Source organism: Ciconia boyciana, chromosome 3, assembly GCF_034638445.1.
Source record: "Ciconia boyciana chromosome 3, ASM3463844v1, whole genome shotgun sequence".
NCBI classification, from domain to species: domain Eukaryota; kingdom Metazoa; phylum Chordata; class Aves; order Ciconiiformes; family Ciconiidae; genus Ciconia; species Ciconia boyciana.
The window spans coordinates 110,977,488-111,001,430 of NC_132936.1; the positions used below are offsets into that span (position 1 = coordinate 110,977,488).

The 23,943-nt window shown below is 41.7% G+C and overlaps 1 protein-coding gene across 1 annotated transcript in view; it reads left to right on the top strand.

Moving 5' to 3' along the window:
- The first annotated feature begins 6,955 nt into the window (after positions 1 to 6,955).
- The window catches only part of MSH2 (mutS homolog 2), a 65,072-nt gene continuing 48,084 nt past the window's right edge, over positions 6,956 to 23,943 (top strand). The window contains exons 1-6 of the mRNA XM_072857098.1: positions 6,956 to 7,212; positions 10,016 to 10,170; positions 10,604 to 10,882; positions 11,214 to 11,360; positions 12,473 to 12,622; positions 15,052 to 15,185. Of these exons, the coding sequence (XP_072713199.1) occupies positions 6,993 to 7,212; positions 10,016 to 10,170; positions 10,604 to 10,882; positions 11,214 to 11,360; positions 12,473 to 12,622; positions 15,052 to 15,185 (1,085 nt within the window). The 5' untranslated portion in view covers positions 6,956 to 6,992. The remainder of the gene's footprint in view (positions 7,213 to 10,015; positions 10,171 to 10,603; positions 10,883 to 11,213; positions 11,361 to 12,472; positions 12,623 to 15,051; positions 15,186 to 23,943) is intronic.

The following is a 23,943-nucleotide window of genomic DNA, read 5'->3' on the forward strand; positions in this document are numbered from 1 at the left end:
CTTCTAGTTCTTCTATGTTGAAATGATGATGATCTGCTAAGTTATCGTGCTTACAAATTCAGTGTAATATTTCCTTAAAGCAAGCAACCTCAGTGTAGCTGAAAAATATTCTAAAACTCCAATTAACAAAGTTTGTACTAGCCATCTAATATCTCAATAGCATGATATTTTTTTCTTAAAGCTGTGAAAAGTATGCTTTATCCTATTTTCCACTCTTAATGTGCAAAGGAGTAAAATGATAAAATATGGATTGTTTGTATAAAAAAATAAACATGCTATGAATGTAGCAATTTCAGGAATGCATAGACTGCTCTTTCAAATGCTATGTAAGTATTTATAATAAAACAAGTCTCTAATCTAGAACATCTCTGCTGTAGGGTTGGGGGTGGGTAGCCTTGGCATCTGACTGGATTTAGGGAAGAGCTATTACACCATTACTGTGATTTGCATAGCTACCCCTTGCAAAGCTGTTGCACAGTGAGAATCTCTTTCTGCTGTTGCTACTGTTTACTGTCATGGAGGCTGACCAAACTTGCACAGGCTATCTACATCCCAGAGCTTTTGGACGAAAGAGCTTGCTTCGGTAGTCAGTAATTATGTCATGTATATTGGCTAGCAAGTAAACATGTATAGTCTGTCCAGCATATCTGACTTATAAAGGAAATGCTGTAACTCCTGATGCCAGAGAAATGAGATACAAGATAAGGAACCGAAGGACAAATCTTATTACTAATGTGTTTGTTTTGACACCCCACCCCCACCCCCCCCAAAAAACAGGAAAAGTAGGGTAAACTACTGAGAGGATATTCTGCATACTGTGTTCGTAAAATTAAATGCGAAACATACCCCATTACAGAGCTGGTGTGCGTCTGCTAAATACAACAGGGAAGTTGCTGGACTGCACTGAATGTACCTCTGATGTCACAGGTCACCAGTATACTTTCTGCCTTTGAACAAGGCGGTAGCTGACGTGCATGTGTTACTGTGCTGGATGTTGAAATGTAGGCAGTGACTGTTGTTCCCTTGGGTCTTCTGACATCTGCTGTGATGAACTTAGGGGTGTGTGCTGAGCTGCTGCAGTCCCCAGGTTTTACTAAATTTCTTTGAGTCTAGAGTATGTTTTGGGAAGTGGAGATGTGCATTTATTTGCTCTGTCAAGTTGCTGCTCCCACTAAGCACAAAAATCCTGACGTAGGGAATTTACCGGAGTGCTTTGCAGCCTTTTCAGGCGCTTTTTCAGTGGCACCTTCTGTAGGGCAGGCTCTCCCTCTGCCAATATATGCCACTCCCTTTCTCCCCAGGTATGCAGGTGGTCTGCTGAGGTATGATGAATTTCATACACTTCTGTAAGCTGTTAAACAAAGGAAGTCTAGTTTTCAGTAAGCTTGCCTTTTGCTGAGTCATGTGTATTATTGTCTCCCCTAATTCTTCACTGTCTCCATATCCTATACTTTCTTAAATGTCTACAATATGGTATCCTTGCCATTCCTTTCTTCTCCCTGAGATAATAATGCTATTGTTTCCTCTCCTCCTCCTCTTCCTACCCTCCCCATCCCCATTTCATACCTTATTTTTGGCCTGTGGGATGGAAAGAGACGTCATGTGCTGTGGCTGGGCTGGAGCTACGCATGTTCTGACTTGACTAGTTGGTATGTACCTGCTGTGTGGCCTGGACCTTGTCCCCATCGGTTTGTTTGAAAATCGTTTTCTCCCTGCTTTTCCCACAGTAGAGGAAGACAGATCCTTTTCAATTTTTTTGCCTAATGGAGCTTTTCATATTAGACACTTACACAAGCTTTTTGTCTCTAATATGGTCTGCTCCCTTGCCAAATTTGACTGAAACTAGCCAAGGGGTCAGAAAACCACAAAGCTTACAGAAATTAATTAAAAAATATAAGACAGTTTAACTAAATCCACAACTGAAGAGATTGTACTATATCTGTTTCTAAACTCAGTTACTACAGTACAAACGTGATGCTGCTCAGCTGTCAAAATGGTGGTCAATAATAGATTTTACCCTAGTTTCCTTTTCTAAATAGTTTTATTGACCTTTATATTGGGTTTTGGTTTGTTCTGTTTTGTTTACTATACACTGTACTTGTGCAAAAGTCCAGCTGCATAAAAGTGTGTATTTATGGGGAAATGAAAAAGGATAAGGGGGACAAGAGTTGAGAAACTAGTGTATCAGCATCCTGCAGCTTTATTGTGTTTTATAGTACTTTATAGCTAGAGGAGACTAATGTGCTGAAATTAAAAACAAAAAAAAAGCCACTATCAGAGAGTGTCAACTGTCCACATATACATGTGATGTTTCTTCTCATAGATAGGGCAGTTTTGAACTGCTGGCAAAAATGATGGCTATTGAAAAATAATATGGTATTAAATAACAAAATACTAAGTGTTCTCTCTTTTAATACTTTGAAAGTGTTCAGCAAAGTTAAAAAGCAAGTTTCCTGTAAAAGAAACAAACCAATAGAACTTAATAAAAGAGTATTAGTCACTGCATCAATTTTTGACAAGGTAAATATTTTGATGCTTCCATTTGCCTAATTCATTAACTTCCTTCCATGAAGGAGCATGTTTTTTAAATCTAAAGTTGTACACAAAGTTGTGATACCATGTAACCTCTCTTTTAATGTAATGTCAATTGTGGTAAAGGATATGAAAGGTAGACTGAAGATTTATTAAATATTTTGAGACTGGATAAATGTGATCTTTTGTTACAGAGAGGGCATGGACACAAACTGTACAAGAAACCCTAGTAAAAATATTTATCTTAGTGCCTATGTACAACATGTGAAAATAGTGTTTGTATAGGCAAGTGCAAATCTATTACTTCCTTATGAATTCTTACACTAGCGCATATATATATTAGTTATTACTGCTGAGCAAAATTAAATAAATGTTTATGCAAAGACAATGAGAGACTTTTTATGAGGATATGCAAATAACATATTTGAGAAAACATGACCAATAAAGTCTATACAACTTTCTTCCAAAGACCTAAGTAATCCCTAAGCGTAGTTTCCACAACCACAACATGAAAGGTCAGTGTTGCGTGTGTAGGGTCTGTTGACAGCAGCATGCTCGTTACCCTCCTGAACAATCACAGTAAGTTTGGTAAGAGAAATAACATTGTTTGTGAACCGTGTTTATTTATATCCTCACCTGCTGGACTTTGGTTGCTATACTATACAGTGACTTTGGATTACAGACTGCTTGAAATAGCCTGGAAAATATTCTAGGAAACAAAATGCTAGCAGCTCCGCTGCCCCAGCTTTACAACTGCTAGTTACTGAATTCTAGCAATGCCCAGGAGAGGCGGCAGTCTGGTATTACAAAGGTCCATCGCTGGGCGTACAGGCAGTCAGTCATTCTGTGGGGGTGCCTCGTATGTTGGGGATAGTTGGGCCCATCCTCGCAGAGTTTTATGAACTTTGCTAAAATCTTTGTCCTTGTCTTAGCAGTAACATGCAACGGCAGACATATGCAAGGGGAGAGGGTGGTAGATAAAAAGGAGGTGGTGTGTAATGTCAGAGGCAACACTTACCAGCTTACAGCATGTAAAAACTTCATACACATAAGAAGTGTTTTTTTCTCTACTAACCCCTAAATGCACTGCAGAATTCTTACGCATTCAGGTGCCTGCAAAGTAGAGCGTGCCTGTGCCAAATTGGTCCGAGTGAAAAAAGTGCATACAAGAAAGTTAAAAGGTTCTTCACAAGGCAACAGCCACATTTTCTGTTTTCAAACTTACATTAACTAAATATTCTTATCTTGTTAATATTATCTTAAGTCTCTGCTGCATTATATGTGTGCACACATACATACACATAATATAAAATTTTCTGGTGACATCCCCACCAACTCGAAAGCATTAGAGCTGCCACTGATCACGCTTGTATACTAATTAACCTTTGGTGAAAAAGGATTTATTTTTTCTTTTTTTTCTGTAGAGTAGTTAAAGGACATTTATTTTCCTAACTGAAAAGCCATTGCAACTTTTCATAAGAAGGCAACAAAATTAATTAAGGTCCAGATTGGCATCCATTTTCCATCTGCCACGTGCGTAACAGTTACAGCCATTTTCTCATTCCCGTCGCTTCTGGTAGGCAAGGGAGAAAGCAGGAAGCGCTCTGTTAGCAACAGCACGGTGAAGCAACCAAGCCTGACAACAGGGAGATGGCCCCCATTCAGAGTTAGACCTGTGCGGATCAGCCGGTGCACCGAGCTGCCCCGGAAGAACAGATGGGGCAAAGAAAATGGCAGAAGCTCAGAGGAAAGGTGATCAATCCAGTGACATTTGTGCAAGAGATGTTGCAATGTAAATGTTTTTCACGGATTGTGAATGCTAAGAACGTTAGTGGCCGGTTTGGGTGCTGGCTTTCTATAAAAGGGAGCCTGCAGCTCAGCAGAGCTGCCTTGAGCAAACTGCTGAATGAAAAGGTGTAACCAGCCCAGAAGAGAGAGAAGGAAGCACTGCAACATGCAGCAATTACAGCTTAGCAGACATTATTTTATCTCTTTTGAAGGTAGCGATGAGGTCCCTGGAGCCCACCTCCTCTCCAGCTGTTTGTACAGGACACCTTTTCCCTCTTGTCCTATCTTCTGCCTTATTTGTAGTCATCAGTATGTACAAAGACAAGCACTCCCAGCTATTCATAATGTATATTTTGGGCTGACCTGGTCTTATCACCTCTTGGCAAGCTTGCCTGACATTATGAGTGCCTTCAGAAGGTTATGTATTTTAAATGACAATTATTTAGGCTGAATTTTCCAATGTGAGTACTGCCGCAAGCAAACACTTTTGGTGGAGGGAAGTATCAGACCAGATAGTTTAGCCGCTTCTGAAAATAAGGTTAGGAAAAGTACACTTATTCCTACTGAAAATAAATCCAACTACCCTGCCACAGTGATGTCATTTTTACAGCTGTTATGGAGATAAGAAGAAGATTTTGGGCAACTACAAAGCTGTCAAAGCTCTAGTGACCTTATGCTTTGCTTCTTCCTTCCTAAGTCAAATGAAGGCAGATTGGACTTTCTCTTCTCCACAAGAACCGCCTGTGGTCCTTCAGCGAGTGTGTTTGCAAAAGGGCTTGGAAGGCCTTTTCTGGAAAAGCTGTGTTACCTCAGGGGTGCAGGACTGGGGTTTGGGCGGGGAAGGCTGAGGTGGGGACAGGCAGCCCAGGGTGACACTGGGCAGGAACGGGGCAGAGGTGAGGACACCAAAGCGTTCCCTGCGGAGGGACAGCCAGTACATGGCAACACCTTCAGACTGAGAGGTATCAGGGTGGCCCCGGTGGCAAAAGGATAGTTTAGTGTGAAAACCTGAAGTAGTCCTTATGTGGGCCTCTGAGGGCCTTTTGGAAAGCACGTATTGACACCAAGAAATATTAAAGATGAGCACATTGATTCACCGAGTGGAAAGAAGAGAGAAGTCAGGTGCAAAATCTAGGGAAAGAGGTCCCAAAAGCATTCCATAGCTGGGACCAGGGATGGGCTGGGAGGAAGAAAGGAAGGGTGGGAGATGAGGTTGGAGAAGCTGAGGTAACATATGGTAGAAAGCAATGGGGCGCAGACTCGGGGACATTCTGAAGCAGCAAGGTACACAAACCAGCAGAAGGGATAAGCATTTATGCAAGAAATGCTAAGGCATGTAAAATTGAAGACATGTTTTGTCTGTAGGTGATAGGGTGCAGGCAGCTGAATTGGGGTACAAGAATCATGATTTAGAACTGACTGGAAAAAAGAAAAGTGGTGCGAGACAAGAGAAGTTTCCAAGAGGACTTGATTTAGCTGATGAAACCTGGGATTTCCCATTATTCTTGAACAATAATCACTAAATGAAATATTGTCAGCTATACTGTTTCTATTCTTTTGGGTCTTTGCAGCAGAAGGACAAACAAAAAATGAAAAATGCTTAGGACAGTGCAAGGAAAAGATCATGAAAAATCAAAAAATTGAAGCACTCTGGGCATGGGGACCACCCTGCAGCCAGGGCTCAGGATCCCTCCGAGTGCCGCAGGGCAGTCAGTGTCCTTTCTGTCCCTGAGTTGGGTGACCCCAGTGGGTAAATGGGGGTCAGGTCTTGGTTTTTTTGGCTATTTGCCATGTTGTTCCTTGTGCTGCCTGGGAGGAGTGGACCCCCCTGTAAGGAGGGTGAAGAGTTGCTTTCTCTTTGCCCGAGGGGGCACATGGGGTCTCTGGACACCATTCCCCCTGTAAGCAGAGGAGGGCCCATTACCCCCCAGTCTACTGCCTCCTGTCAGTCTGAGCCAGGCAGGAGGAAGATTTTGGGCAACTACAAAGCTGTCAAAGTTCTAGTGACCTTATGCTTTGCTTCTTCCTTCCTAAGTCAAATGACAGCTCCACACTCAGGCTGTGTTACAGCATTTGACTTCTGGCAGCCTATGAAGCTCCTCGGCACGCTGAGCCCTGCAAGCCTCCACGCTCCTGGTCCACAGGACGCTCTCCTCCTCATGGAGTAAGTGGAGGGACCACCTCAGCATGGCTGCCTGGGGCTCCCTTCCTCTTCTGGGAAGACCTCTGATGACTGCCTGCCTGCGTGAACGAGGCCTGCGTACCGCGGCTTTGACGTGAGGTTGTACACAAACACACAACTCCTATCACCGCATGGGTCTCGGCGCGGAGATGAAGGCAGCACCGAGCACCGGAACGGCGCCCCCGGCCTCGCCCGCCTCCCCGGCGACCCCCGAGAGGGAGCAGCCAGCCCCGGGGGCCCGGCAGCAGGCCGCCTGCGGCCCTCACCGCCCCGCCGTTGCCATGGCAGCGGACGGCGCGCGGGAAGGCCCAGCCCTCCCCGCTCCCCCGAGGCAGGCGGCCACCCGCCACGGCGCGCCCGGGCGCCCTATGGGGGCGGGGCGCGCGTGACGCGCTGCGCAGGCCCCGCAGCGATTGGGTGCCGCCGCTGGCGCGCGTGCGCCGCGGGCGGGTCGGTGCGCGCGCGGCGGCCGTTGGCGGGAGGCGGCAGCATGGCGGTGGAGCCGCCGCGGGAGGCGGTGTGGCCGGAGGGCGCGGGGGCCGAGGCGGGCTTCGTGCGCGCCGTGCTCTCGCTGCCCGAGAAGCCTGACACCACCGTGCGCTTCTTCGAGCGCGGCGACTACTACACGGTGCACGGCGCGGACGCGCGGCTGGCCGCCCGCGAGCTCTTCCGCACCCGCGCCGTCATCCGCCAGCTGGCGGGGGCACCGGGTGGGTGCGGCGGGGGAGGCCGGGCCCGGGGGCTTGAGGGGCGGCGGGGGGCAGCGGTGCGGGGGCGGGCGGCGGGTTGGACTCACCCCGCCCCCCGCCCCCCCCCCCCCCCGGCCTTGCTGCGGAGGGGCGGGCGGTGTCAGGCGCCCGGCCCCGGGTGGCCGGGAAGGAGGGAGCGGGAGGGCCGCCCGCGGCCAGGCGGCGGTGGGTGCTGGCGACAGCAGCTGCCCCTGGTTGCAGCCGGTGCAGCAGTGGCGTGTTCTCAAGGGCAGGGCCTCCGGGATGTCTCTCGGGTCGGGGCGCTGCGTGTTTTCGCGTTCAGTCGTGGTATTTCGTGGCTGCCTTGGGCTTAAGTTCTCCGTGGCGTCATTTTTCAAAGATTGGGACCTTGTCAGGGCGAGAGAGCATGGGGTGCTGCGGTTTTCTTCCCGTTCTAGGTCACTGTATAACTGCTGGCAGGCACTGGGCTGCTGAAGCCTGCAGCACCCCGGGCATTGCTGAGAGCGAAGGCCACTGCCTTTGCTGTTGTCTCTGTTGATGAATGTGGGAAGGGAGATATTAAGAGATCCCTGGATTTTGATGTCCGCTCTGATTCATTGCGGCTTGGAAGCAAGTATAACTGAATGCAAATCTTTCTTCCTCAGTCTCTTGCAGCTTTGAAATGATAATTAGTAGCCATTCTGAGTAGGACGCCTGTGACAGATGTAGGTGTACAAACGTAGGAAGGTATCTACAGCAGAAAGCACGGTTCTGAGTATGTAGTGCTTGTCACATAAGCTCGTGCTACGGGACTGTCAGATGTGGACAGTCGAATGCAACATGTTGCATAGGCTAACAGCAGTTAATAACATTTTTCGAGCGCGTTGGTAGATTTCCATTTGTGAAAATGATTGCATGATATTTTCTGTGATAACTGAGGACGGGGCTCATACAGTTCTATAGCACAGGTGATAGGTAAACAATGGTAACAGCACACTTGGCTAATGATGGCCTGCAGAAGTGAGTAACATTTAATTACGTATTGCATAAGATTTTCTCTTCCATCCGCCCTCTGTTGCTTTTTATTTGTCTCTTGGTATAAGACGGTGGAGCTTGCAGATGTTGGATGTAAGAGCATTGAGATAAATTATCTTGTCAGAAGAGGCAAACCTTAGTATTGTCCTTAATCTCAAGGAACATAATGTTTCAGTTATTGGCTTATACTTTGCAAAATAAACCTGTTTGTTATAAATGAATTTTTTTGTGTGTGTGCAGCGGTATTAAAAAGGGAATGACATTCTCATGTGCTTTTCACTTTCCATTGCAAGTGATGAGCTAATATGTAAAAAACAAAAAAAACCCACCCCAACCTCTCCCCAAAACCACAAAAAAACTCACAAAAAAAACAACTTGTGGAGAAGTTGTAGAGCTTGGTAGTTTCAAGTGTAGAATTTGATAGGTCTTCCAGACTAGAAACACATGCATCAGTATTATTTTTGTGTTCCATTTAAAAGTGGTCATTTCACAGATGTATGCCTGTGACTATCAGCTCTGATTTTAAAACCTTTAAAGCCTTATCTGGCATATCCAACTAAAAGTCAGCATAAAACTACATTTTTTTGCTTTCAGGATGTTTCCAAAGCACACAGCTTCAGCTGCCCCCTGCTAGTGTATTACATAGTCTCAGTTGAGAAAAAGAAAAACTGTTTTTTGTTGGACAGTTCTGCACTGGGAAAGAGAAAGTAATTATGTGGAATTAGTTTTTTACCTGATTCCAAAAAAAGTCTTACTAGAGATTTGAGGAAAGAAGAGGAAAAAAAAAAGAAAAAAATCCTATTTAAAATAAACCCATAAGTTCTTATGGGTGTGGAACTTTGCTGTTTAACATCTTTCATGTAAAGGGAGGAAGAGCCTCAAATGCAATGAAGGCATGGTGCTGAAAAGAGGGATGTGATAATCCCTATCTATTGCTTGTGCTTACTTTATATGTCATCTAACTGTCATGTATCTGACACCAGTCTGAGTTAATTCCACTTGCCGATCTGGCAGAAAACTTAATATACCCACCCGAAACCCCAATTTGTTTAGTAGTGGAATTATCTTATTTTGTGAGTAGGCTGGTGTCAGAGGTGGCATGGGAGGTGGGGAGGTAGAAATGGTATTGCTCCTCTTGGCAGCTGTACAAAACTAAATTTGTTCAACTGCATCATCTGCCTGCACCCTTATAGGAACAGAAGCAAGAATTTTGTCCATTAGGCACTTTCTAAATTAGGTTTTAACGTAAACTTTTAAACTTTTTTGAGAATATGTTGTTTTTACAGTATATATTGTGATAAAAGGGAAATGTCTTGGCCCATGTGTCTTGCCATTTTCTGAGTGTGACTAGGATCACCGTCTGTTCTGTCAATGGAAGTGGCTTAACCAGGAAAGAAAAGATGTTATCCAGAAGGAAAACCTGTAGCAAGCTTCTACCACTCATTAGATTAAAATGCATGAAGCATTAATTAGAAAACCAAATGAAGAATATTCTAAGGAGAGGGGATGGGTGAGAGGAACAGATCTCTTTGTATATATACATATAGTTTTAGTGAAATTTGGAAATGAACATTGTTTTTATTTGGACATGGAGTATGCTTTCTTCATTCTTAATATTAACCAGTTGAATGTTGTGGTTTTGTGTTGCTTCATGGATTTTTACATGTTTGCTTCTTTGATATTAGAATAGTGTCCTTCCTGAAGGCTGTTCTTGGGGATTTTGATTACGGAAAATAGTCTTTATGAACAATTCAGGTATCTAATAATTTTCTTTTTTCCTCTTTTGTAGGAACTCAGAAGCTTGAGAGTGTTGTGCTCAGTAAAATGAACTTTGAATCTTTTGTGAGAGATCTGCTTCTGGTTCGTCATTACAGAGTTGAAGTTTACAAGAACAAAGCAGGGAGTAAATCTACCAAAGAAAATGACTGGTATTTAGCATACAAGGTACAATTTTCAACCTTTCTTTATAATTGTGAGATGAAAGGAGGAAAAACATAACTTTTTCCTGAGCCCTTCAGCTTGGAGTTTTGGGATTTTCAGGGACTGACGTTGGTGGTATGATGGTAAATCATGCAGTCTGTTAGATATCCCTGTATTTTCTACTGCTCTAAGGCTGGAAGAGCTTGTTCGGTATGTTTGCCATAGGTTGGGAAATAAAGGAAACCTGAAGTAGTTCACTTTGTGTAGATGATATGTAAAATTTTAATGGCTAAATAAATAGAACAGCTGTATGTTTTATATGAGTGGACTGTTCAGTACTTAGTTTTATCAGTTGTTGTCCTTTTTAAAGAAAAAAAAGTATGTGTGTATATTTAAAAGTATATTTAAAAGTATTAAAAGTATACACTCTTTAAAAGTATATTTCTTTTCTAAATAGGGTTCTCCAGGAAATCTTGCCCAGTTTGAGGAAGTTCTCTTTGCCAACAATGATATGTCAACGGCCATTGGGGTTGTGGGGGTTAAGCTGTCTACTACTGATGGACAAAGAGTAGTAGGAGTGGGGTATGTCGACACTACGCTGAGAAAATTGAGCGTCTGTGAGTTCCCAGATAATGATCAATTCTCAAACCTTGAAGCTCTACTGGTTCAACTAGGACCGAAGGAGTGTGTCCTACCAGGAGGAGAGACTGCAGGAGAGATGGGAAAACTACGACAAGTAAGGGAACCATTGTGGCTTACAGTTAGACAAAACTTTATCTAAAAAGCTGTATTCTCGCTTATTAGCTAGGCTCCGTGATTTATGGAAAAATGAAGGAGTGATACGTTAACTCGAAGTTTTGATTTACACATCCAAAACGTATTATTTGTCTGTTGACTCATTTGCATTTTAATCAGCAAAAGTTGTTCTAAGGGTAAAATCTTGTCTGTCATTCTCTCTGCAATCTAGCAGTAAATACATCTCTCTTCAGGGTTTGCATCTATGTGATGAACATCTATCCCCTGGATATTGAAAGTAATTGATAACTCTGTGTGTTTATGGACAACAGGTTGTTCAGAGGGGAGGGATCCTGATTACAGACAGGAAAAAGGCAGATTTCACAACAAAAGATATTGTTCAGGATCTCAATCGCTTGTTAAAATCGAAAAAAGAAGAACAAATGAATAGCGCAGCATTGCCAGAGATGGAAAAGCAGGTGAGCGCAAAGCAATGTTTAATGTGCTCCTGTTTTTTAGAAGCAGAGTGGTGTGTTCATGTGTAGTGAGCTGATCTCCTCTGTCCTCACTGGTCCTGTTTTATGCTGGATTCCCATACTTCTGGGAAAGTATATTGTACAACCCATGGTATATTAAGCTACATTCTTGTTGAAGTGTTTAGCAGTTCTGCTCAGCTCGAGTCTGTGTCAAAGCTGGATTCCAGCAGTCCTGGAAAAAAAGGAGAAAACCCTTCACTTATCTCTTTGAAGTAGTAAACTCTGGTAAGCAAAAAGACCGTGCACAAGAGTTGCTTCCTATTCGTAATATATCTGGCCTGAGGACTGAAATATAATACGTTGATTATTTTGCATAACAGGAAAATTGGTATTTGAAAACAAAGTAACATTTATGATAATATTTTTGTGTTTTATATAATCTTATGGCTCAAGCATACCATTTAGTGCCTGCATGTGAACGGAAGATGTTTGTTCTTAGCTGCAAACAAGGTAATTTGCTTGAAATAAACATGTTTTAAAATGCCTTTCACTGCTGATGCTCACTGCAGGTGTAAGGTACAGAGTTATTCTCCTTAACGTGTGATTTCATAACAGGTTAAAATTGTTTGAAGTGTGTTGCAGCTGAACAAGTCAGTTGTGCTGCTGCCTCTCTTTTGTGCTGGCACTAGCGTTTGTAACACCATGCAGTGAGTCAGATCAGATCCTTGTTCTGGCTGAAAACTAACCCTGAAACCATGTCCTGAGATGATCCATGATATCTCATTTATCTGCAATAACTTATTTGTGTTCCTGAGCCAGAAACATCCTGATAAGAGCTTTGGAAACCTGGCGAGGCATGCACTTCACATTTTGTTTATCAGATTGTGCAAATGTCTAGTTCGTTGTTCTTGCAACCTACCTAGAAAGATGCTGCAGTGCCATAGAACGCCCCTATGAAAACGAAGTCTTGTCAAACAGGATAAGTCTCTCATAGCCCTGCTGGAATTGACATGGCTCAAAGTCTTCTCTGATTGTGATTTTCTAGGGGCATTTATCAAATACTCCCCGATTCAGGAGTGTTTCTAACTAGAATGTGGTGTTTTTTTAAACTTCAGGTTGCTGTTTCGTCTTTGTCGGCCATTATCAAGTTTTTAGAGTTGCTGTCAGATGAGTCTAATTTTGGACAATTTGAACTAACTACTTTTGATCTTAGCCAATATATGGTTCTAGATAATGCAGCTGTTCAAGCCCTCAACCTTTTTCAGGTAAGAAATGCACATTTGAATTGGTAAGTGCCTTGCAGTATACTTATTTAGCTGCTTGATAAGTAGCCTGACTGCTCAGATGCAACTCCCCAGATCCTGATTAATGGCAACTTCTACATTTTAGCTTTGTTTTCAGCTACTCCTGTACAGTGTGTGTGTTAAACACTGTTAGCCATTGTTACCACCTTTTTTTGTTTTTTGTTAGCTAGCTTTGAATGTAGAGGAGAAGATCATCAAGGAGGTAGGAAGTGGCCACAAACAAGGGTCTATGCAGAATGCAGATATGGGAAGAGCTGTAGAAGTACCTCATACTTGTAGCTGCTGAGGAGTCTGGCTAAGCAGTGAGGGGAATGCTTCGTCTTTCCTTCGTTTTAGTCAGAGAAGTTCACATCTCCAGTGGCAGGAGCAGACTTGGGGTGTGGGAGGGCAGGAGAGTTCTGTAGTTTTGTGGTATGATAGGAAACTCCAAAGCACAGTTGCTTTATACAGTAGTGCTGTTTTTGGGAAAGAGAATAGAAGCCTGGATTAGATAGTGTTAGGGGAACAGGAAGCGTGTGGCAGGAGCACTGCTGGTGGTGATGGGAAGGGAGGGCTGGCTGCTGCAGGTGGGGCAATGAACAGGACAGTACTTAAAAACATTCTGAAAGCACCGTGGCATGCTAACTGGCCAGTGTCAATTTTACTTTTTACACACATTTTCTACAAATCCAAGCAGGTTACCAGCCTTTTCCATACCTCCCACCACATCTGCTTTTCTGCTTTGCCCCTTTTTATAGTTGTAGGAAAATGTGGACTCAAAGTGGTGTGTTATATGAGCTTTTCTGTTATGTTTTCATGTTAGTAAACCCTGGTTAGTGATCTTTGCTTGGAGCAAATCTGCTTGAGTTTCAGATTTATAGGAAGAAATCACAAATATGGTCCCCTGTTTACCTTAGAGAGATTTCTGGAAGAAAAAAGAGCATATATTCAGCATTTGAGCTGGTTAACCCTGGAGAGAGATGTTCTGACTTTTTTTTTTGCTTTATTTCCTGATTCTGTGCCACTGCCTAGGGAATGAAGCAAAAATTATATCTCTTCTCAAGCTTTATGGAGGTGTTCTAGGAAGTTCAGCACTGTCTTAGCTACATCCCTTTGTAAGCCCTTGCAGGTTACGTGTTTTGTGATAGGAAATACGCTGCCATGTCTGTCTTTAGGGGCTGTTGTGAGCTTTGGAACAAGGGGTTTGCCATGTACCAGGAATGTATGGCAGGCTGGCTGTGGGGAGGTTTTTGGGCAGTCACTAAAGCAAAGGCAAAATATTTTGTCATTTGAGTTGTAAGTTGAGGTATGTAGGTAAAGTTCTTCTGGTGCAGGAGATGGAGTTGATTATATGAAACTGTAGCCTTCTAACTTGGATGTGCTGAAGTAGGTTATTCGTGTATAATATATGTACTCTATGACACTTTATTGGATTCAGAAGATTTTAACGTGTAATACTGTCCAGAACACTGAAAATAGGCACATCCACTTTAGAGATTAGATTTTCCAGGGGTTAAATGTGTCAATATACCTCCTCACTGTTGTGGTGATGCTAGTTCTACATACCAGGTGTTTACAGGCATCCAGACCTGCTCCTGGTTGAATGCTTGCCTGTTGTTTTAATTGCAGGTGTTCTTGGGTAGAGAGGATTGAGATTTTAATTTCAAAGTTAAGAGTTGAAAGAAGCTTGTTTGCTGTTTTTCAATGTTACAGAAAATTTTTGCTTCCTAGCTGTTTGTGCAAAAACCAAACAAAACCCCAAGAAAAACACTGTCTCAAGCCAAAAGGCTGTCTTGAGTCCAGTTAATAATAAACCTAAATTATAGATAGTAAACTATAATCTGAACAGAGTAAGTTTAGAGATGTTTATAGTACTCCAAAGATGATCTGGGGAAGCTTGAGAGAATTTGGATAAATGTGTTCTTTCCCATTACCTCATTCTTTTGTGTCTGTCCTTCCCCCCACCCCACCCTCACCAGCACCCCTCAGAGATCTCCAACCAAAACCCTTGAACCCAAGTCTTGTCTCTTGCTGCTTTTTTTTGATGGACAGGACCCCTATTTTTTGACCTTACGAAGGACAAACTAGCAAATATCTAGGTGTATTTCCACTTTTCTTGTTCAAAGGGCAAACTGCCCAGTGACTAGGCATGTTTCTAACTTTCCTGTTCAGTCAGGTAGTTTCAAAATGGACAAACCTATTCCTCATTCACCATGTTCCAGGGACCAGAGTGTAAGTGCTTTCATGCCATGCTGTTTCATTTGCTTTTTTTGATGTGTGCCAAGTTGAATGCAGAAAAACCACTGATCTGTTATCTGTTCCTAGGGAGTGAAGCTGAGTGCCATTCAGCAGGTGTCAATAAACTTCACTAACTCTTTTTTCTTTTTTCTTTTTTTTCTCTCCCTTTCTAGAGTTCTGTGGAAAATGCTAACACTGCACAGTCTCTAGCTGGTTTACTAAATAAATGCAGAACCCCTCAAGGACAAAGACTAGTTAATCAGTGGATCAAACAACCACTTATGGACAAGAATAGAATTGAAGAAAGGTAACAGTATTATATGTTTGATAGATTACGCAAGTTAGTAACTATTTTACAGAAGGCTCTTTCTTTTTAAGCACAAAATACTACCACCAAGAAATAATGGTGGTTGGAGGTTTTTGCGTGCTATCCTGTAACACATTGTAGTTAAACAGAGCAGAAGACGTCTTTCTCTGAGATGCAAATTGACTGATTACTGTTAGATTAAATGCTTTTTATGATTATGACATTTTAAAGAGGAGGTATGATATGTTTAGGTGATGAAATGATTCATGCTACAGGCTAAGGCAATGTAGCAGCCACTTCCTAACTATTATTCATACTGCAAATCTCAATCTGTGTAATAATATTTTGATGTTACTTCCAGTTTACCAATTAAAAAAAAAAATCAACAAAACACACAAACAATTAAGCAGTAGTGACCTCTTCCTGTTTCCAGAAAAAAACTACCTTTGGTTGCACTGGGGCACTCTTACATATCTTGCCTAGATATTGTGGCGCAAATACGAGTGGTCTTTTTCTTCCTTGCTCTTTCATACTGCTGCCTGTCACCATGCGTCTGCCCTACCAGTAGATAGCAATATCAGTTCATACAAAGCCTCAGAGACTGTGGCAAATCTCTGCTGAGAATGTACAGATAATTCTTAGTCCTTCAGAAAGGAAACTGCAATGGCCATATTCCTGCAGTGTGTGTTTATCTCTTCACCATGTAAACAAAAGTTACACTTTTTTTAAACTCGTGCCAAATATAGCTATATTCTTATCATCTAAAACCAAACTTCATGCAACTCAAGTGAACAGCAGGTTAATGCACCACCAAATGTATGTTAACGTGTATCTTGACAAAGCAGAAGAGGCCAGAAAACTGAATTTAACTTTGGTACCTTCTCTAAGGCTCATACTTCAGATGAGGCACTACAGGTATGCCTGTATATGCTGTTGGGCTTTAGCACAGATCACTATTACCAAAAAAGAAATTTTGGCTTGGGCACATTGATGTTTAAAGAAGTTACGCAAAGAGTAGTTTTCTCTCCTGATTTGTGGAGACTGAGTTGTTCTGCTTCTCTTCAACAAATTTTTCTACTTTCTCTAACCATTTGCAGAATGGTACCTAATAACTTGATCAGAGCACACCTAGAAATGTTATTAATGCGACACTGAAATATTTGTCCCCAGGTTTATTGAATGCTGTATCTTATTCTTAACATGTGTTACAAGAGCTTTCATCATTAGTTCTTGATTATGTGCCCAGGATCATCTACTTCTGTCAGTTTTGGATCCTAAGATCTAAGCCAACTTTAATTTTATGGTTATGTTGGTTTTAAGATGTTGAAAGTTATTACTCCCATTTGTAGTTTTCTTATGTCAAAGTAAACATTGGAAATGTTAACTTTTGTATCAGACTTGTTTGCTCATTACTGTGCATCAGAAGTCCTGCAAGTTTGGAAGAGAGATGGTGTTTTCTTTATAAAGCTGGGGTTAAATTATGGGCAGAAAATGTAACTTGACCTGTTTTGTAGAGGTTATGATCATGTCCGCATTTTGTGTTGCAATTCTGTACGGCTAATGTTGACTGCATTTAGGAGAAGCTATATTTAAAGGTGGAGGGGAGTAATTCAATGGAGTTAACCTCTTAGTGAAGCTTGTAAAGGTTGGTGTATCCAAGTGTTACGAGGTTGAAAGAGGCCCATTGATAACCTCCTGTATCTTGCCCAGCCACAGAATCATCGGGGTTGCAATTTTTTAAAAGTAGTTTGTTTTAATCTGTAGTTACGGACACTGAAATAATATAGTATGGCTATAGTCATGCTTTTCAGTTTATACTGCAGCATAGCTAACCCTGTCTTAATGCATCTTACTTTCAAATAGTACTTTGGTGAATGTAATTCTTTGGCTTTGGGATAAAAGCAATGTATTTTACTCGTAAACTGCTGGTGTGCCATCTTCCCAATCTTAATGCTGTTCAAAGCGTGTAGGACTTCTTTTTTAATCCAAAGGAACAAGCATAATAAGAGAAGCTGTTAGTGGGACTGATGAGATGTGCTGACAGATTCAAATATCTTTGGAAAGATTGGCGGTTGCCAAGTTGTTTTCTGTATGCTCTACTGTATATTGTGGCTGGTTTAGGAATTACAGACTATAATTTAGAGCATATAGATAGTTTGAGAAGGAAATATCTGGACTTCTGTTCCTTTACTGTTCACAGAAAAGCAGTGCTTCCTTTGTTGTCAAGGTGAGTTACTGGTAATTTCTTAGCTTGAAGTGTGCCACATCAAAGCACCCCATTTAACACTAACCAGTGCAAACCTCTTATCAAACTAGGCTAAACTACCCAGGTTGGGCTGATGTTAGATGGCAGTGTTTTGGAGTAAGCCTGTTGTTTTGCTTATTCAGGAGGTATTTTGACGTAACTTTTATTCTTGTAGTTTAGAATGGATGTCTGACTGTTTATTTAAAAAACTTAGTAAGTTAGACTCTTGCAACCTTCTGCGAAGACCTGTAGGTGGTGCAAGTCATCTTTTGGAGCTAAATGGGTGATCTTTCAGTAGTTTGTAACCTGCAATGTGTTGTTAACATTTATGGATAAAGAGAACACAACATTATGTCATTAGTCCATATTAACCATAGATACAGTAACAACACAAATTAATGTACATAGTGCATATGCTTCAGATAAAATAATGTTTATCTACTGGAACAGCTCCTAATGAGAACTAAGAAAACAGAGGTTCCTGATACTTGTCTGTCTTGAAAGACGTGGGGTTCTGCCCATGTCTGGCTGGTTTTCCGTGATTAAAAAAATAATTATCAGTCATAAGCGGACAAGACACAGCCTTACTTCTCCCATGTGCTGTGTTCAGAAGGCACGTACATGAGGTTCTTGCGCCTTGCATTATAGTCAGCATATTCTTGAATGAAAATGTAGTTGCAGAGGCAGGAAGTGCAATTACATCTATTAATTGTGTAACAGGATTGACTGTAATACAGCAAGCAACTTCAGTATGTCATGTTTGTTTTTCAGAAACTGGAAAGTCCGAGAAATGTGGCAGAATGTGAAATAGTGCTTGTTATGCCCTAAGAAGGGAACTCATGCTGAATATTTTTTTTTCTTTTCTAGTTTTGGGGGGAAACTATCTGACACTTGTGCATAGCACAGATATGAAATTCTGGCTGACTTTTTTAGTCCTCTATGCATACTGTGACTGAACCTTTTAAATGTCTGTCCTGTAGTAGAAAAGGTGCAGGGGTCTCAGTTCCAGAGGAGTTACAGGCTGTACTCTTAACATCACTTGTTCTGATTCAAGCCTGTTTTGAGCTTTTCTCTTGCTTTCCTAAATACTATGCTGCATGGGAGCAGAATTGTAGAAACCAGTCCTATCTCTAGCAGAGTCAGAAAATAATAGATTTAGGAAGCTTGAGGTGAATCAATGGCTAGCAGGGTAAAATTTCCAAGTTTGTAGAACATTCTCATGAATCAGTCTTGAATGACAAAGTAGCAGCTTGTTTAAAAATGAAAAAAAAAAAAAAAGGCAACTTGTTGCTAGCTAGTGTGGGCAGGCTTGAATGCCTTTACAGGGCTTTATTTAGTAATAAGTTAACCTAACATATGCTTTCTCTAGCAGATAAATGGAGGGACAGAGTGGGGTAATGTGTATGGGATAGCTCAGAAGCCGTGTGACTAGGGGCTCATCTCAGGTGCACACGAATACACAGCATGGATGAGAAACGACCAGGTGAAATGAGAAGTCTGTGTGGGTTGCAGGCCTGTGATCTCCCTCGGATTGCAGAAATGTGATCAAGCAACTGGAGTGCTGCAGTGCGTGCTCTTTACGAAGGCTGGGCAGGGAAGATGGAGGGGTTGTGTTTCTGCAGAGGTATGGCCTGAATGTGCAGAGCTCTGCTGCAGAGGCGGCAGCAGGCCTTATCAAGAGCTTACGGGTCAGGTTTACAGGACAGCAAGGTGGGGGGCATTACAGTGAGCATCTGCAGCACACTTGCCCCATCAAGATGAAGAAGTGGACAAAGCCGCCTTGAGACAAGAGGAAGAAACATGATCATAGGTCCTGGCTCTCTTGGAGGACTTGAGCCACCCCAGCACGCTGGAGTGAAGCACGATACTTGCATCTTCGCACGTGCTGGCAGGCAAGTCGGCAGCGTGCCCTTGCAGCAGTGAAGGGTGACCGTGCACTGGGCTCTGCTAGTTAAGGGCAGGCTGAGGAACGTGATTGTTCGTATCTGCTTGGTAGCTCTGAGGCAGCATCTAGAGTACTGTATCCAGTGTGGGGCTTGCAGTACAGGTAGATGGACAAACAGGAGCCGGTCCAGCGGAGAGCCACTGAGCAGGATCGTGAGCTGCAGCACGTGGTGTATGAGGAGAGGCTGAGGGAGCTGGGTTTGTAGTCTGGAGAAGAGAATACTAAGGGGCAGACCTAACTGCTGGTTTCAGCTGCCTAGTGAGTGGGAGTCATAGAGGAGGTGAAGCTGGGTGCTTCTTGCAGGGGCACAGCAAAAGCATGAGACAAAACAGGCACCAGCTTCACCAAAGGATCCTCCAGCTGGATATAAAGAAAAAAATCTGCACCATGAGGATGGTCAGACTCTGGAATGTGTGCTCAGAGAGATGGAGGGATCTCTGTTCTTGTTCAGTGTTCATCTGAAATTAACCTTGTTTTGAGCAAGGGCTGGAACTAGAGGCCTTGAGTTCCCTTCCAATGTAAATTGTTCTGTAATAGGTTTTCTCTACTTTTGTGTTCTTTTCTAACCTGCAGCTGTCTCTGCAAAGCATTGCAGATAGGCTTTGTTGCTTCTGTCATTGTGGTTAGCAGCTCTGGAAAGACCTTCAGTACTTATCTGAGTACCGGTCAGTACTTCTCCACAGCAACAGACTGATTTCAGGCAGTTAAATTAGTAGGTGGTGGCCTCCATCCTCAGTAAGGGAGAGGAGAATGTAACCAACTCAGAGGTTTGTCTAAATGGCTTAATTAAAATGCACTTTAAATGCTGGGAGTGTCCGTAATGCCTGTAAAGAAGCTTCTGAAATACAGGTTGAATCTGAGCTAATTGGAAGACAGAAATGTGATTTGTTATTGTCATGCAGATCATGATGCAATAAATATTTCGCATGAAATAAGTTGTCATTCCAGTGACATGAAAATGGTGTTGGCTTCCCAGTAAGGCACTAGAAATGTTAGAAAAATGTTACCCTTGTCATTCCAAAAGTTATCATCTCTAAGTCCCCTAGAGAAATGTTTGGAGCTTGAAGCTCTCAATGCTGCTTCTTTAACCCTCTCCCTTCCCTTCACCTATGTTTACTATTTTCAAAACTACTAGATAACCTGTATTTTCATTTGGGTTTGCTTGTAAAACTGATGTTGACAGTGAATGCTGTCTCAAAACATTAAACAAAAACTCTGCTAGTCAAGCACATGTCAGACAGGCCACATCTTTAGGAAGGAATTTCCATTAAATCCCAGGCACTTGAAAACTATTAAAAAGCTTAGATTCTTGTGTTGCAAGAGACTTATTTTTAGTTTTCTTGTTTGAGGAGGGAACAGGGTGATGTAAATGAGCTGAAAAAAGACTCCTTTCATGACACCTTCAAGTGTGGGAAAGACGGTGTTGCTGTTTGAGCTAGAGAAGTGCCTCAAAGCTGTTTGTATTCTGCATGTTATCCAAATCATTTGTCTTCTAGGTCAAGGATCAGCAATCAGCATTGCAAATCTGTCACTTATAGGTGGCATTCAGTGATGCAGCACTGGAGCAGGTAGTCATAGTATCTCCTAGTTGATACTTCCAGCTCTCCCACTTCATCCTGACGAGTCCTCACTTGGTGCAAAATAAATAGAAGGATTAAGCTTTTAGTCAGTTTCTTTTGTATCTGAATTTTGAGGCTCAAGGGAAATGAAAATTAAACTAAAATTTGGTTGAAATATCAAATTGGTTTTCAGATTTTAAAGAAATAATACAATTGCTATTTATTTAGGGAGATGTGAATCTGTAGCTGCAATACTGTTCTTTTGCTCTCAGCCTTCCAAAAGGAGGTGAACGGTAATTACTGCAGTAGGTAAATTTTACTTAGAATCTGTGTTTAATTATTCAGGATTTTTTGTTTTAAATCACAGCTGTAAGCTAATGAAGTTTCCAGTCAGAGTGTGACCATCTGAAAACTTTTACTATGTACGTGTGCAAAGCTCTCTGGTTTGTCACAGTATCCTTGGCGGTCACTAATTTGAACATTGTATACAGGAATATGGTATATTCTTCATGAAAGAACAGTGAACTTATTACTGTTTCTGCTCTGTTTAATTTATATCTACAAACATTAGAAAGGTGGCATGTTAGGAAACTGCAAGGGAAGCTCTTGGCAAGATAATTTGTCTTGACTTGTATTTTGATTTCATTTATCATGTGTAAGGGTTGTAAAAGTCTTTAATGTTTTGTTTACATACAGTTTTGAGTTTCTCCTCTGTACAGAATGAATGAAAATCAAGAAATACTTGTTTTTTACAGCAAAGAAATAGAACTTGTTCAGTGTGCTCTTAGTCTGCACTAGTTTAAGGAAATGCACAGGTTAGCAATTTAAGAGAGTATTAGTGTTGATGGAGTGTAATAAATTAACCTCTTAATTTTAATAATGTATGGAAACTTGCAAGGAAGAAAACACTTACAAAAAATGATAATGGAAATACTTTCCTCAGCTGTCTCTAGTCTTTGAAGACCATGGAGTAACATTGTTTTATCACTGGATCCCAAAATGCTGTATTTAATTAAAAAGGAAGACTGGCACAAAACCTCTGCAGTATGAGGCGTTATGCTGAGAAGCAGCCTTAGCTCCTTTTCACCTTCGGTTTCTCTGAAAGGTTTTGGGTGGGGCAGTTTCACTATATGGAGTTCACAAACTTGCCCATGACTGTACAGTACTTGATGAGTTCTTGCTCTCCTGTCTCCATTGTTCTTTGTTATCATGTAAGAAATGGAGGTTTATTAGTAGTTCTTAAAAGATGGGCATTTGTTTTCCAGAAGCCTAAATACTATGTTGATGGAATGGCAATGTTAAAAAAAAAAACAAAAGTATTGTGAAACTGGTTGTTCTTGTCTTTATTTAAATTAGGATATTTTTGCCTTCATGTCCTTGACACTTGCTCACCCTAGCTGTTCTGTGTGTAGGATTTCCTTGGTCTTCCGTGGTCAGAATTCAGTGCGAAGGTTTTGTGTTTGCTTTTGACTCTTATGCATCATGCAGCAACCTGTGACATGGAGTTGTTTCATAGCTGGCTGACACTGTCTGTAACTATTTAAATCAGAAGGTGTAGTCATGCTTTCCCTGACCGTGGATTGTCACCAGTTCCCTTGTTATTGGCACTGGCACTAGTGTTCACGTAGCTGCTTGGTTCATCTTTTAATGGGGAATTAAGCATGCTAAAATAATCAAGAGTGTAATGTCGTATAGCTTTTAATCCAGTAGAACTAGGTAGTTGCCAAAAGGGGCAATCCCAGTTCCCCTTTCTGGCCTTCAGCTCCTGCTGCTCCCTTTCTTCGGTCTCATAGCTACAGAGTAATTTGGTTTGGCATGTTCACCTCAGGAAAACTAATCCATGAAAAAGTGAGGGAAGTTGTCATCTAAAATGAATCCTTTTGCTCCTCTGCAGCTGGTCCATGACCTGCTGTCATCATAAACATGTGAAGATTAACACCTTTTTAAATGCAGATCAAGCAATACCAAAAGCCTGTTCTTCAGATTTAATGATCTGACTTGTAAGTGTTTGCTTTCTCTTGGTATCTTGACTTTTAATTTATATTATGTTTAATTAATTTATATTGTGAGTTGGATTATCAAGCTTGCTACAGGAGGATAAATTGGATATCTGCCTATCCTTGCATTGGAAAAGTGTCTGAATCTGTGGAATGAAGCTGTTGACTACCATTGCTCAATAAACCTGCTGCCTTTCTGACAAATTCACTATGAAGATGCTACTTGAATATTTTTTAGCTCCTACAGAAGACAGACTATAGAAATTTTATGAAGAATAATGTGTGCATGGAAATAAATTAATAAATCAAGTCTCTTGTAACATTGGGAAGACAGAAAACATGTTTCTGCCGAAGTGTTTAGGAGATACTTAGAGAATCTTGTTTTATGAAAGATCCTCTTATCACTTTTGTCTGTAAAGTTCCTTGAGGGTAAAAGACACTTTAGTCCAGCAAGATTGTGCCGGGTTTCTGAGGTGGGAGAGGATTTGCTGTGTAAAACATGTTGTATTCGAAATTCAGCTTTGCTGATGGATCTTCTGTATGTTTTTTCTTCAATAAGCATGCATGTTTAAAAGTTGGGAATAGTGTTTATCATTCTGTGAAGTAACAGGTTGCTATAAGGTGAGAATTTTTCCTTTTTTTCCCCAGCTCCTCTTCTGTGGAGCTGTTTAATTCTTTAAGGGTAATAATTTTGTTATTTCTTAACTGAGAATGAGGAGGAGTAGCGAATCAAATCTAAATAGTGCTGTTACATAAAACTCCAGTCTGAATGGCAGTTCTCAGTAATAATTAAAAAATAAACTTTACTCTTATTTGGGAAACATAACTTTTGAGAAACATAAGTGAAGGTTTATTTTCCTTTTCTATAGCTTGGATAGCTGACTCTTACTGTAAGTAATATACCCAGGCTGTAGAATGGGAAATAAGACGCTTGGTTTTGGTTTTAACTGTGACTGGGGTGATCACGTAGGTGTAGGTTGGATGCACAGGTGTATGAAAGTTTCTTTAGAAT